A 15,473-nucleotide genomic window follows, 5' to 3' on the forward strand; every position below is an offset into this window, starting at 1 on the left:
TCTGAAGGGGTAATGAATACTTAAGGACTAGAAAACTATCTGCCTCTGTTTGCCTCTTTAGGTACACCTTCCAAGGGTTTGGTGTGTTGGGGTTTTTTTTGTGTCTGTGCAGGTTATAGAGCTTGCCTGCTTCAGAGATCTTCCATGGGTAGTCCTTTGTCTTCACATAAGAACATAAGAAAATGCCATACTGGGTCAGACCAAGGGTCCATCAAGCCCAGCATCCTGTTTCCAACAGTGGCCAATCCAGGCCATAAGAACCTGGCAAGTACCCAAAAACTAAGTCTATTCCATGTAACCATTGCTAATGGCAGTGGCTATTCTCTAAGTGAACTTAATAGCAGGTAATGGACTTCTCCTCCAAGAACTTATCCAATCCTTTTTTAAACACAGCTATACTAACTGCACGAACCACATTCTCTGGCAACAAATTCCAGAGTTTAATTGTGCGTTGAGTAAAAAAAGAACTTTCTCCGATTAGTTTTAAATGTGCCCCATGCTAACTTCATGGAGTGTCCCCTAGTCCTTCTACTATCCGAAAGAGTAAATAACCGATTCACATCTACCCGTTCTAGACCTCTCATGATTTTAAACACCTCTATCATATCCCCCCTCAGTCGTCTCTTCTCCAAGCTGAAAAGTCCTAACCTCTTTAGTCTTTCCTCATAGGGGGAGTTGTTCCATTCCCCTTATCATTTTGGTAGCCCTTCTCTGTACCTTCTCCATCGCAATTATATCTTTTTTGAGATGCGGCGACCAGAATTGTACACAGTATTCAAGGTGCGGTCTCACCATGGAGTGATACAGAGGCATTATGACATTTTCCGTTTTATTCATCATTCCTTTTCTAATAATTCCCAACATTCTGTTTGCTTTTTGACTGCCGCAGCACACTGAACCGACGATTTCAATGTGTTATCCACTATGACACCTAGATCTCTTTCTTGGGTTGTAGCACCTAATATGGAACCCAACATCGTGTAATTATAGCATGGATTATTTTTCCCTATATGCATCACCTTGCACTTATCCACATTAAATTTCATCTGCCATTTGGATGCCCAATTTTCCAGTCTCACAAGGTCTTCCTGCAATTTATCACAATCTGCTTGTGATTTAACTACTCTGCACAATTTTGTGTCATCTGCAAATTTGATTATCTCACTCGTCGTATTTCTTTCCAGATCATTTATAAATATATTGAACAGTAAGGGTCCCAACACAGAACCCTGAGGTACTCCACTGTCCACTCCCTTCCACTGAGAAAATTGCCCATTTAATCCTACTCTCTGTTTCCTGTCTTTTAGCCAGTTTGCAATCCACGAAAGGACATCGCCACCTATCCCATGACTTTTTACTTTTCCTAGAAGCCTCTCATGAGGAACTTTGTCAAACGCCTTCTGAAAATCCAAGTATACTATATCTACCGGTTCACCTTTATCCACATGTTTATTAACTCCTTCAAAAAAGTGAAGCAGATTTGTGAGGCAAGACTTGCCCTGGGTAAAGCCATGCTGACTTTGTTCCATTAAACCATGTCTTTCTATATGTTCTGTGATTTTGATGTTTATAACACTTTCCACTATTTTTCCTGGCACTGAAGTCAGGCTAACCGGTCTGTAGTTTCCCGGATCGCCCCTGGAGCCCTTTTTAAATATTGGGGTTACATTTGCTATCCTCCATCCAGGTTTGACTCATTTTCTGACAGGAATTGAGATCTTTTGGTTCCCGCTTTGGTTTTTCATCCCATATTGGAATCTGAATTGGTAGTGTTCTTGTTATCAGAGTCACTGTTTGAACCTATCAAGTATATTTTGCCAAGATTGATCACTTTAAGATTTTTTTCTGGTGGCTGTTATTCAGCTAAGAGTTGCAGGCTCTTCTTGCAGATAACACTTTTTGGTCGACCACAAAGATTTGGTGAAGTTTTGTAAGGCACCTTCCTTTTTGCTGAAGGTGGTTTTGATCTTTCTTTTTAATCAGGCAGTCTGGTCACCTTCATTTAGTAAGCATTTGGATTTAGCAGATTATAGACTGTTTTGCTGTTTGCTGTGCGGAGAATTCTTCAGATGGCTCAGTCTCAATTGTTTTCAGTAGTTCTGAACAGTTTTGTTTGTGCCTTGGAGTTCAGAAAGGTACAGTGACTACCAAGGCATAGGTAATGCGTTGAATTATGGAAGCCATTATGGGAAGTGAATGTGGATACCAGTATGCCCTTACCTAAACAGGTGAATACTTCTTCCACAAGAGTTCAAGCTGCTTCATGAGTGGGGGGTTATGGTTGGTGTCTCCTCTGGAGTTTTGGGGAGCAACGACTTTGTCCACCTTACATTCCTTTTGAAGCATTATCACTTTGATGTGAGCACTAGAGAAGAGGCCTTCCTTCATCTTAGGTGTTAAGTAAGAGTTTGGCACCTTCCCGCCATGGTCAGGAGTAACTTTAGTACATGCCATTCATCTACACTGGTCTGACTGTATGAAGAGGAAGGAGAAATTAGTTATTACCCAATAATTTCTTTCCTTGAGTCCAGTCTGACCAGTCCAAGACCCTCCTTATGCTGCCAAACTGGTATACACCTAAGATCATGTGCAGAACTATGAATGATTTCTCAGATATTTTACAAAGCAAGTGAGTGCTTTATTGTTCCTTTCTGCTTCCTTGTTCTTATTTATGTCTGGAAGCCCCCCCTCCCCCCAATAAAAATAAAAAAATAAAAAAACAACTTGATATTTTGGAATTAACTTTGTCCACAGTTAGCTTGTTACAGGTAATACTAGCAGGCTGACGTCAGCACAGATGCATATAAGAGCTGACTTTGGTGATGCTGTTGATTGCTGCCGCCATCTGCTGGTTGGGGAGCATAACGCATTCATCTGGGCTGGTCTAACTGGACTCCAGGAAAGGAAATTATCAGGTAATACTAATTTCTCTTTAATTGACTGAAAATTGATGCATTCAGAGTTGGCTACAAATTATGTGTGGGATTTGCAGTGCATGTACTTTTAGACACACTAAAAATGAGTGATTGTTTTGGCATGTTTAGGTTGGGGAGTAAAATGATGTGCATACTTAATTTTTTTTTTATGTGAAGTATCAGAAATATGACCAATTTGCTATGCAATTGTCAGCAAAAGACCAAAAAGTTTGGATCATTTGAGAGAAATAAGATGAATTGCTACTGTTTTTTATCATGTTTGTTAATTTAAATTTACCCTTGGTTCTAATGTTTTTTCAGGCCCAGATCAAAAACCTAAAAGCTTTGGCCGTGGACGTGGTCTACAAAAGAAGCTAAAGCGTAAAGACCGTGGAAGAGGAAGAGGAATATGTAAGGGACCCAATACTTTTCCAGGAGCTGATAGTTTTCAAGAGGTATGAGTTGGAAGTGAAAAAATGTATCAACTATTTATTTTTTTCATTAAAGTTAGAATTTTACACCAAAGTGCAAGTTCCCTGTACGTACCCGGATCAGTCCAGACTGTGGGTTGAGCATCCTTTCCAGCAGGTGGAGACAGACTAAAACTGAAAGGATATCCTATATGAGGATAGAGCCTATCCTGTAACCCTTCAGTATTTGTCTCCAGCAGGTGCAGCTCGTCTCCCTTCGGTCTCCTGATCTAGGTTAGTCAGCCTTCTTTTTCTTCCTTCCTTCTGGGATCAAGCAAGTACTTATTCCTTAGGGATTTTGTGTTTTTTTCTTCCTGTTAAAATAAAATTAAAAGGTTAGTCAGGAAGTTGTAGAATTTTTGTTCAGGAGACGGCTCAGTCTACTGGCTCTTGCCGGACTCAGGGGGGCTTTGCCCCTTGTGCAGAGCATAGCCTGTGTCCGTTACTGCTTCCAGGTTTGGGGACAGAGTCTGGTAGTCCAGTGCTCGTCTCCACCCCCCCCTCCAATCTGGCTGCCGAAGGGTCTTAAATTTACGCTGCTGTGCTCAGTCTATTTGAAAAAAAAAAAAAAAATCAGAGGCACTGAAACATGTTTAAGTTTAAAAGTATTTCTAGTACTTTTATTAATTACCTACAGCAGCAGACCAATATTCTTTCTTTGTTCCCCACCTGGGCTCGAACCGGCAGCCAGACAGGCAGGAATCAGCAGGTTCCCCCCCGCTTCACTCCGGGCCTCCAGGCTGTCAATCAAATTTTTTTTTTCTGCAGCTTTTTTTTTTATCTTCAGTGCGGCTCTCTCTTTGCCGAGGAAGGCAGCCTGCCTCTTCTCTGCCAGCCCCCTTCGCGGTTTTTGCGAGGGGGCCTCTCCTCTGCCTCCCTGCCGGGTGGGGAAGGGCCCTCCTCGGCAGGGCAGGCAAATTTACCCCGGGGATCGACTTCCCAGAGCTTGGCCAGGCCGTTCCCGGGTCGGGAAAGCCCGGGAACGGCGGCCATTTTGGATTTTTTATCGGCTCCGTTTTTGGAGCTCCCTGGGGCTGGGGGGCCGGTTTTTTAGCAACTACCCCCCTGATTTCAGCTCCGTGGCCCCCCAGGATGGGTTTTCTGGCACCTTCTCCCCTCCCCCTCCCCACCCGGGACTTCCAGCGCTCGTTTTTTATCTGAATTTGCCTGCGTAGATCTTATTTAGCTAGCCTGCAGGAGGAGGAGGAAGGTCCCCCCCTTGCCCCACCCCTGGCAAAAAATTTCCCTGCTCCGCGCCGTTGACGGTTAGACCGGCTGCGGAGCCCCCGGGGTCCCTTGGGGCGCGGGTGGTCCTGGGGTACCCCCCCCCAACCTCCCGGTGGATCCGGTATCCCAGGATCCTGCCGCCAATCTGGATGCGGAGGATACCCTTCCACCCCTGGAGGGGGACGACCCCAGGGTCTTACGGACACCCTTACGGCCTCTTTGCCCAGGGATATGGACCCGGTCCTGGCGGGAATCAGGGATCCGGCAAGCGCCTTCCCCTTTCATCCCGAGCACAAATTGTTGCGCCTGCGGGAATGGACCGCTCCCGAGGTGGGACTCCGGGCGGGCCGTGCACTGAACAAGCTCCCCCTCCTGGAGGTATGCTTAGATTTAAAAAAAACAAACAAAAAAACTATAATCCCTCCGTGGATTACTTACGCGGTCACGATACAGGAGGGTTTCCCGGCTTTTAAAGCCGCCCAGGTCCGCATGCTCGAGGCTCATGTGAAGCGCATTTTTGATGTCCTGGCGCTGGGGGTGCGTGCGGCTATTTGCAGCAGTCTCATGCTGCGGGCAAGTCTCAGGTGGGTTCAACAGTTGCTCTGCACCCAGGTCCTCCCGTGGGCAGAGGCTGCGCATACGACCTTCTCCGCATCCAGGCAAAGGCGATGGCTTCAGCGATGTCCGCCAAACGGCTCCTCTGGCTGTGCCATTGGTCGGCCGATCCGTCCTCCAAAGCCCGGTTGGGCATGTTGCTGTTCAAAGGTAAGCTGCTCTTTGGCAAGGACCTTGAGAAACTATGGATTCCTTAAGGGAAAGTAAGGTCCATAAGCTTCCGGAGGACCGTCCAAAACCATCCCATTCCTTTACACCCTCTCATCCACGTTTTCAGAGCCAGAAATGGTATACCCCACGCGGGCAGGGTGACTCCTCAGGGGGTTTTTCCTTCTTGATCGCAGTCTGGTCGCAGCCTTCTCGTGGGCGCCGTCCCTTTCGCGAGGGCCAGTCCTCGCGCTCCATCCTTACGCCTGCCACACTTGACTCATTCCTCGGTTTCCTTCCTAGGCGGTTGCCTTTCCCTGTTTTTCGTGGAATGTGTCAAAATCATGTCGGACCAGTGGGTCCTCGGGGACGGGTACGCCTGCGCTTTGCTCGAGATTTTCAGGATCTTTTTCTGTTTTCCTCGTGCGGTCGGTCCCAGCGGCAAGAGGTGGAGCAAACCCCCGCCAGGCTCCTGTGTCTGGGTGCGGTGGTCCCGATTCCAGACAGCGAACTTGCCGCAGACTAGTATCTATTTACTTCATCGTTCCCTAACAGGATGGGTCTTCGTCCGATCTTAGACCTCAAAAGAGTCAACCAGGCTCAAGATTCCGCTTTTCCGCATGGAAATTCTGCGAGCGGTCCTCGTGCCGTTTCGCCCCAGAAAGTTCCTCGCATCATTCGATTTGACAGAGTCGTATTTCCATATTCCGATTCATCGCGGCTATCGTAGTCTCTTTGCGTTCACATCCTCCACCGGGACTTCCAGTTAAGGGCGCTTCCCTTTGGTCTCGCGACGGCACCTCGCACCTTCACCAAAGTCATGGTGGGGGTGGCAGTAGCTCTCCGCCGGGAAGGAATCCTTGTTCACCCCTACCTGGACGTCTGGCTCGTCAGGGCTAAGGCGGAGGCTCTTTGCCGGCAGGCGGTGGGTCTCGTGTTAGCTCTTCTCGCGTCTCTCGGGTGGATACTGAATTTCTCCAAGAGTGACCTTCAACCCTTCCAGGAGTTAGAGTTCCTGGGAGCCCACTTCGACACCCAGGTGGGCAAGGTCGTCTTGCCTCGCAAGTGGTCTCTCAAGTTGATTGGCCAATTTCAGTCTGATCTTGCTGCCTTCTCCGGCTTGTGACTACCTGCAGGTCTCGGGCTCCTTGGCTTCTACCATCGACCTAGGACATCACCACCTATCCCATGACTTTTTACTTTTCCTAGAAGCCTCTGAGGAACTTGGTCAAAAGCCATTTTTACTTTTGTAGCTGCTTCTTTCAGTTTTTTTCTAACAATTTTTCTCATTTTATCAAAGTTTCCCTTTTGAAAGTTTAGCACAAGAGCCTTGGATTTGCACACTGTTCCTTTTCCAGTCATTAAATCAAATTTGATCATATTATGATCACTATTGCCAAGCGGCCCCACCACCGTTACCTCTCTCACCAAGTCATGTGCTTCACTGACTCTCTGATGCCTTCTGACTATTCTTCTAAACAGCCCTTCAGAAAGGACTCTAAAAAGTAATTATTCCGCCCGAAGAAGTCCTACCTGCCACCAACCAGGTCCCATGCCACGAGACCTTTTCAAAAAGCACAGTCTCGTCAAACACGTAAACAAAAGCCACAAGCAGATCCTCAACCAGGGCCTGCTTCAGGTTTTTGACTTCCACCTAGAGAGCAGCAGCCAGATTCCACTGCCTCATATGCCAGTGGGAGGTCGATTGTGCCACTTCCACAACATATGGCACTCAATCACCTCAGACCAATGGGTACTGGCGATAATTGCTCAGGGTTACCTTCTGAACTTTCTCTCCGTGCCACCAGACTCCCCACCTCTACCCATGTAGAGAACATCTGATCACTCCATCCTTCTGGATCAAGAGGTCTCCCTCCCTCCTCCAGTCCAAGGCAATAGAACCCGTACCCTACTCTCAGCACGGCCTAGGGTTCTATTCCCGGTACTTTCTAATCCCCCAAAAAATCGGGAGGCATTCGTCCTATCCTGGACCTACGGGCCCTCAACAAGTACCTCCAGCGAGAGAAGTTCAAGATGGTAACTTTAGGCTTGCTTCTTCCTCTTCTACACTGGCTCTGCTCTCTGGATCTCCAGGACCGCATACACTCATATTGCGATAACTCCATCTCATCGCAAATACCTGAGGTTTCTAGTAGGCCCCAAGCACTATCAATACAGAGTGCTTCCATTCGGCCTGGCATCTGCGCCACGAGTCATCACAAAGTGCCTCGTAGTAGTTGCAGGCTTCCTCAGGACCCAAGGTGTTCACGTCTACACCTATCTAGACAATTGGTTAATCAGGGCTCCCACTCGGCAAGCTGCTCTGTCGTCCTTAATCTAACCTTACACACTCTAATTTCATTAGGATTTCTCGCCAACTACGACAAATCCTACTAAGTCCCATCTCAAACCTTGTCGTTCATTGGGGCAGATTTGGACACCTTGCAGGCAAAGGCTTTTCTGCCTCGACAGCGAGTGCTCACTCTCGTGTCTCTTGCACACCAGCTGCAGTCTCAGCAATCCGTGACTGCTTGTCACTTTCTCATCCTTCTGGGACACATGGCATCCTCAGTGCAAGTCACACCAATGGCACAATTGGCCATGAGTCATGCAGTGGACTCTACGGTCACAATGGACTCAAAGCATTCAGTTCCTGTCGACCATGGTCCACGTAACCGTCTCACTCCATCAGTCTCATGCCTGGTGGAGGCATCAGAACAATCTCCTCCAAGGCTTGCCCTTTCAGGCTCCAGACCCTCAAATAACTCTCACCACCGAGTCTTCCAACCTCGGCTGGGGAGCCCATGTGGCCAATCTGCAGACACAAGGAGCTTGGTCTCCAGAGGAAGCCAAACACCAAATAAATTTCCTGGAGCTTCGAGCAATCAGATATGCTCTTAGGGCATTTCAGGATCGCCTCTCGAATCAAGTTATCCTGATCCAGATGGCCATGTGGTACATCAACAAACAGGGAGGCACGGGCTCCTTCCTTCTGTGTCAGGAAGCTGCACAGATATGGGCGGAAGCGCTCTCCCATTCGATGTGCCTCAGGGCGAGCTGGTTGCTGGGAGTGGACAGTGTGTTGGCAGACTAGCTGAGTTGCATCTTTCAACAGCACGAGTGGCAAACTCCATCTTCCAACAATGGGGATATCCTCAGATAGACCTCTTTGCATCTCCTCAAAACCGTAAATTAGAAACTTCTGCTCTCTCATTCGCAGCAAACACTCTCAGCCCAGAGATGCATTCTCCCTCTCGTGGACAACCGGTCTGCTCTATGCATTCCCTCCACTTCCTCTTCTCTCGAAGAGTCTCGTGAAGTTACGTCTGGACAAGGGAACTATGATCCTGATAGCACCCCACTGGCCATGCCAAGTGTGGTTTCCAATACTGCAGGATCTCTCCATTCGAAGGCGCATTCCCTTAGGGACAGACCCGCTTCTGATCACTCAAAACGATGGGTGCCTCTGCCATCCCAATCTTCATGCCTTGCCCCTGACGGCATGAATGTTGAAAGGTTAATCCTTCAGCCACTTAACCTTTCAGAACCAGTTTCCCGTGTCTTGATTGCTTCATGGAAGCCTTCCACGAGAAAAGCTTACTCTTACAAATGGAAAAGGTTCACGTCATAGTGCTCTTCTCAAGCCCTTGACCCCTTTTCCTGTCCCATCACAAAGTTTTTGGACTATCTCTGGCATTTATCAGAGTCAAGTCTAAAGACTTCTTCCATCAGAATGCATGTCAGTGCGGTAGCCGCCTTCTATAAAGGTTTCGGGGATGTTCCTATATCAGTACAACCCCTTGTAACACGTTTCTTGAAGGGCTTGCTTCACCTCAAGCCTCCACGGCGTCCTCTGGCCCCTTCTTGGGACCTTAATCTGGTTTTGGGTCGGCTCATGAAACCACCATTCGAGCCTCTTCACTCTTGTGAACTTTGATATCTCACATGGAAAGTGATTTTCCTTTTGGCAATCACTTCAGCTCGCAGAGTTAGTGAATTACAGGCCCTAGTTACCTATCAGCCTTACACTAAACTTCTGCAGGACCGGGCGGTACTCCGCACTCACCCTAAATTCTTACCTAACGTAGTTTCGGATTTTCACCTCAATCAGTCCATCATACTACCTACCTTTTTGCCAGGCCCCATTCCAGTCCATGAGAGCAGGCTCTGCATACCCTTGACTGTAAACGGGCTCTAGAGTTTTACCTAGACAGTACAGCTTCCCACAGGAAAAGCACTCAATTGTTCATCTCTTTCCACCCTAACAAATTAGGGCAGCCGGTGGGTAAGCAGACTCTCTCCTCCTGGTTGGCGGACTGCATATCCTTTTGCTATCAGCAAGCGGGCATTCCATTTCAAGACCATGTTAAAGCACACTCTGTGAGGGCCATGGCAACTTCAGTAGCACACCTGCGATCAGTGCAGCTTCCTGACATTTACAGGGCTGCCACCTGGAGTTCTCTCCATACCTTTGCGGCCCACTATTGCTTGGACAAAGCCGGAAGACAAGATTACATTTTCGGCCAGTCTGTCCTTCGTAACCAGTTTACAACGTGACGTACCAACACCCTTCCGCCTGCCCGGTGGGGTTCAGGATGCCCTCTACCATATTCCACCCCAGTTGTTGTGCCTGTTGCACGCCTTTGGCTACATTTGGTGCATGTTCGGACATCCTCAGCTCGGTACTCACCCATATTGATGTTTAAATGTATTAGACTAAGGAATTTTACTTCCTGCTCATTCTGTTTCATTGTAAACCGGTTTGATATGCATTTTATGCAGGAAAATCGGTATAAAAAAACTTAAAATAAATAAATAAATAAATATGTGAGGACTAACCATCCTGCTTGTCCTGTGAGAAAGCAAATGTTGCTTACCTGTAACAGGTGTTCTCACAGGACAAGCAGGATGGTTGTCCTCACAAGTGGGTGACATCGAGGATGGAGCCCACCACGGAAAACTTCTGTCAAAGTTTAAACAGAACTTTGACTGGCCCCTACTGGGCATGCCCAGCAAGGCACTGACCCTGCAGCCAGCAGGGGTCTCCCTTCAGTCTTCTTTTTTCCGCGCAGCAGTTGCCACGCGGTGAAAGGAGCTCTCTAACCACGTTCCTGACAGGAATCTGGAAATTAATTTCCTTAGAAAATTTGCCCCTCAGGGGTCTCCCTTCGACAAATTTTTTAGTCATCTTTCGGAACCCGGTAAGTTTTTTGCCTTCTTCCATCGACTGCCGTCGATTTTGGCCCTTGAGGCCTGTTGGCACTTACCGATCCCCAGCCTAAATTTTGGCTTCCAGCCATGGCAACGGGGTTCCGCCGTTGTCCGGATTGTACCCGGACTATGTCCATCACAGACCCCCACAGGGTTTGTGTAATGTGTTTGGGTAGTGAGCATGATGTCCTGACTTGCACCAAATGTGCCTTAATGACACCCAAGGGTCGCAAAGCCAGGATGGAGAAGATGGGGCTCCTCTTCCATGCACCCACCCCAACGCCATCGATAGCATCGACGTCATCGGAACCGGCACCGTCGAAGTTGTACCATCATCGCCAACCCTCCGGTGACCGTCCGCCATCGATCGCTTCTCGGCCGTCGACTCCCGTCCCTTCCCCGGATGGGCGAGGGGATCGGAAAGAAAAGCATCGCCATCGACGGCACAAGTCTCGGCCTGTCGAGGATCCACAGCCATCGACCTCTGTTCAAGCCGAGCCACCGACAAAGAAGCCGCGAACAGACCGGACACCCTCCACGTCTCGTTCGCCGGCATCGAGGAAACCCTCACCCTCCCGGGGTGCGGGGGCCGTGATCCCACCGGTTACGGTGGTACTTCCGGCCCTGCCTCAGCCTCCCTCTCCTGTTGAGCCGGGTATAGTTACCCCTGGTCTCCGGGCAGAACTGGACCGGCTGGTCCAGGAGGCCATCGAGAAAGCGATGAAGAAATTACAACCTCCATCGGCACCGTCTCCGGCACCGGTTCCAGTGCCTCCCCCAGCACCGACACCGGCACCGGCTTCGCCACCGAGGAGGGAACCGACCACCGAGCCGTTGGTACAAGCGTTAGCACCGCTACTCAGCCGTATGGAGGCGCTCATGACGGCCCTTCCATCGGTGATTCCAGTGCCATCGACAACACCACCGTCTCCGACTGGATTCTCATCGGCAGGAGAAACACCGTTTCGAATTCCCCCTTCCGGGGTGGTTCCATCGGTACCTCCTGGCATATCTCCACCGATATATCCTTCGGCTCCATCGATTCCGCGCCAGGCACCGATTCCATCGGCAGCACCGAAGCCATCGATGCCATTTCTGATTCCACCTACGGCACCGATTCCACCTCGGTTTCCATCGATGCCCTCAGAACCTCAGCCAGGTCCATCGGGGCTACAAGCCCCACATGATCCCTATGATACCTGGGGTGATGATGATGATACATCTTCTGACACAGATTTGCCTTCGCCGCCATCTCCTGCAGAGAGTAGAAAAAGATCTCCTCCTGAGGATCTCTCTTTCATTAATTTTGTAAAAGAGATGTCAGAAGTTGTACCTTTTCAGTTACAATCTGAAGCCGATGATAGACACCAGATGATGGAACTACTTCAATTTCTGGATGCTCCAAAAATCATCGCTTCCATCCCTATACACCAGGTGTTTTTGGATCTGCTCAAGAAAAACTGGGAATCTCCTTCATCGGTGTCTCCAGTTAATAAGAAAGCTGACTCCACATACCTTGTCCAGTCAGCACCAGGTTTCCAAAAGCCTCAACTGGATCATCGCTCTGTTGTAGTTGAGTCTGCGCAGAAGAAGGCCAAGCGTCTTAAGCCACACTCTTCTACCCCACCTACCAGGGACAACAAGTTCCTGGATAGTGTGGGACGAAAAGTGTACCATGGAGCTATGTTGATTTCACGCATAGCTTCATATCAGCTCTATATGACTCAATACAACAGAGCTATCCTTAAACAGATGCAAGACTACGCTGACACGTTACCGGACCAGTACCAACCGCAACTTCAAGCCCTTCTTCACAAGGGATTTGAGGCAGGGAAGCACGAGATTAGGACCGCCTACGATATATTCGATGCTTCCACGAAGGTTTCAGCCACAGCCATCTCAGCCAGACGCTGGGCTTGGTTAAAGTCATCCAACCTTCGCCCAGAGGTCCAGGATCGTCTTGCTGATTTACCCTGCTTAGGCGACAATTTGTTTGGAGAACAAATTCAACAGATTGTGGCAGAGTTAAAAGACCACCATGAGACGTTGAAACAACTCTCGTCTATCCCACCTGAGGTGATCTCCAAGCAACCGCAAAAGAAGGACTCTAAAAAGTCGTTCTTTTGACCACGTCGCTACTACCCTCCGTCAACTAGGGCTCGTCCTGTACGGTCCTCTAACAGGCCTCAGCCTCGTCAGCCGCGAAAGCAAAGGCCTACTGTAGCCCCACCTCCTGGGCCTGCGGCAGGCCTTTGACTTCCCTGTATTGAGCACAAGCCAACTCCCTCTTCCACACATCCCTGTGGGAGGTCGTCTGTACCACTTCTTACACCGTTGGAAACAGATCACCTCAGATCAGTGGGTGCTAACAATTATCGCACAGGGTTACCACCTCAACTTTATAACACTTCCGCCAGACTCCCCGCCCCTTCAGGCATGGAGTCTAACCAGCCATTTGACTCAATTACAACAAGAAGTATTCCTTCTTCTACAATCAAATGCTATAGAACCCGTCCCCCCTTGTCAACAAGGGAAAGGATTCTATTCCAGATACTTCCTAATACCAAAGAAATCAGGGGGACTTCGTCCAATTCTGGACCTTCGAGCCCTCAACAAGTATCTGCAAAAAGAAAAGTTCAAGATGGTAACCCTGGGCGCCTTGCTCCCTCTGTTGCAAAAGGGGGATTGACTGTGCTCTCTCGACCTCAAGGACGCTTATACCCACATTGCGATAACGCAATCTCATCGCAAGTATCTGCGTTTTCTGATAGGCCACGACCATTATCAATACCGGGTACTGCCTTTCGGTCTGGCATCTGCTCCACGAGTCTTTACCAAGTGTCTCGTAGTACTAGCAGCATTTCTCAGGAAGGAAGGTGTCCACGTCTACCCCTACCTGGACGATTGGCTCATCAGGGCCTCTACCCCTCAGTTTGCTCAATCCCCCCTAAAATTGACAATTCACACACTCCTTTCCTTAGGGTTTCTTGTCAATTACGAGAAATCTTGCTTGGTCCCATCTCAGACCTTATCCTTCATTGGGGCAGACTTGGACACCTTACAGGTAAAAGCCTACCTTCCAATTCAACGAGTCCACACTCTCATGTCCTTAGCTCGCCAGCTCCAGTCGCAACACACTGCCACGGCTCGCCAGTTCCTCATTCTCCTAGGACACATGGCATCCTCGGTTCAAGTCACTCCCATGACCCGACTAGCCATGAGAGTAACGCAATGGACTCTACGACACCGATGGATTCAAGCTTTTCAGCCTCTGTCCTCCATTATCACAGTCACACAGGCGCTACGCCTATCCTTAACCTGGTGGACGACTCGGGTCAACCTCCTTCAGGGCTTACCCTTTCTTCCACCGGATCCGCAAGTAATCCTAACCACCGACGCTTCTCACATCGGTTGGGGAGCCCATGTGGACGACTTCCAAACCCAAGGGTTATGGTCCAAAGAGGAAGCCGAACACCAGATCAATTTCCTGGAACTTCGAGCAATCCGCTATGCGCTCCGCACTTTCAAAGATCATCTATTCCATCAGATAATCTTAATCCAGACGGACAACCAGGTGGCCAAGTGGTACATAAACAAGCAGGGAGGCACAGGCTCCTTCCTTCTGTGTCAGGAAGCTGCGCAGATCTGGGCGGAAGCCCTCTCCCACTCCATGTACCTCAGGGCCACTTACTTGCCGGGAGTAGACAATGTATTGGCAGACCAGCTGAGCCGTGTCTTCCAACCACACGAGTGGTCACTCGATCCTCTGGTAGCGACCTCTCTGTTTCACAAGTGGGGTTCTCCCCGCATAGACCTCTTTGCGTCCCCTCAGAACCACAAAGTGGACGATTACTGCTCTCTCATTCGGAGCCAGCACTCTCGGCCGAGGGATGCATTCTCCCTCAAGTGGACAACCGGTCTACTCTATGCATTCCCTCCACTTCCTCTTGTGTCAAAGACTCTCGTGAAGCTACGCCAGGACGGAGGAACCATGATCCTGATAGCACCTTACTGGCCACGCCAAGTATGGTTTCCAATACTCCAGGATCTCTCCATCCGCAGGCACATTCCTCTGGGAATGGACCCGCATCTTCTCACTCAAAACGACGGATGCCTCCTCCATCCCAACCTCCAAGCCTTGTCCCTGACGGCATGGATGTTGAAAGGTTAGTCCTTCAACCATTTCACCTTTCGAATTCAGTTTCTCGGGTCCTGATAGCTTCACGAAAGCCTTCCACAAGAAAGTCTTACTCATACAAATGGAAAAGGTACACATCATGGTGCACTTCTCAGTCCCTTGATCCCCTTTCCTGTCCAATCTCCAAATTCTTGGACTATTTATGGCATCTCTCTGAATCAGGTCTTAAAACCTCTTCTATCAGAATGCATGTCAGTGCGGTAGCCGCCTTCCATAAAGGTATTGGGGGTACTCCTATTTCAGTACAACCCCTAGTAACACGCTTTCTTAAGGGCTTACTCCATCTGAAGCCACCCTTACGTCCTCCGGCCCCATCTTGGGACCTTAATCTGGTTCTTGGTCGTCTTATGAAACCACCTTTCGAACCTCTGCACTCCTGTGAATTGAAGTATCTCACATGGAAAGTATTATTCCTGTTGGCTATTACTTCAGCTCGCAGGGTTAGTGAGTTACAGGCCTTAGTCACCTATCCGCCTTACACTAAACTCCTGCAGGACAGAGCGGTACTCCGCACTCACCCTAAATTTTTACCCAAGGTAGTTTCTGAATTTCATATCAATCAATCCATCATACTACCTATCTTCTTTCCCAGGCCCCATTCCAACTCTGGGGAACAGACTCTGCATACCCTAGACTGTAAACGAGCTCTAGCGTTTTATCTAGACCGTACAGTTGCTCACAGAAAGAGCA

At 49.0% G+C, this 15,473-nt stretch overlaps 1 protein-coding gene across 2 annotated transcripts in view; it reads left to right on the forward strand.

Annotated features, from left to right (window-relative positions):
• The window catches only part of ZC3H6 (zinc finger CCCH-type containing 6), a 645,204-nt gene that overhangs the window by 287,029 nt on the left and 342,702 nt on the right, over positions 1-15,473 (forward strand). For both annotated transcript variants that reach the window (XM_029594264.1, XM_029594263.1), the window contains one exon: positions 3,237-3,370. In XM_029594264.1, coding sequence (XP_029450124.1) covers positions 3,237-3,370 — 134 coding nt within the window. The remainder of the gene's footprint in view (positions 1-3,236; positions 3,371-15,473) is intronic.

Source organism: Rhinatrema bivittatum, chromosome 3 (genome assembly GCF_901001135.1).
Source record: "Rhinatrema bivittatum chromosome 3, aRhiBiv1.1, whole genome shotgun sequence".
Taxonomy (NCBI): domain Eukaryota; kingdom Metazoa; phylum Chordata; class Amphibia; order Gymnophiona; family Rhinatrematidae; genus Rhinatrema; species Rhinatrema bivittatum.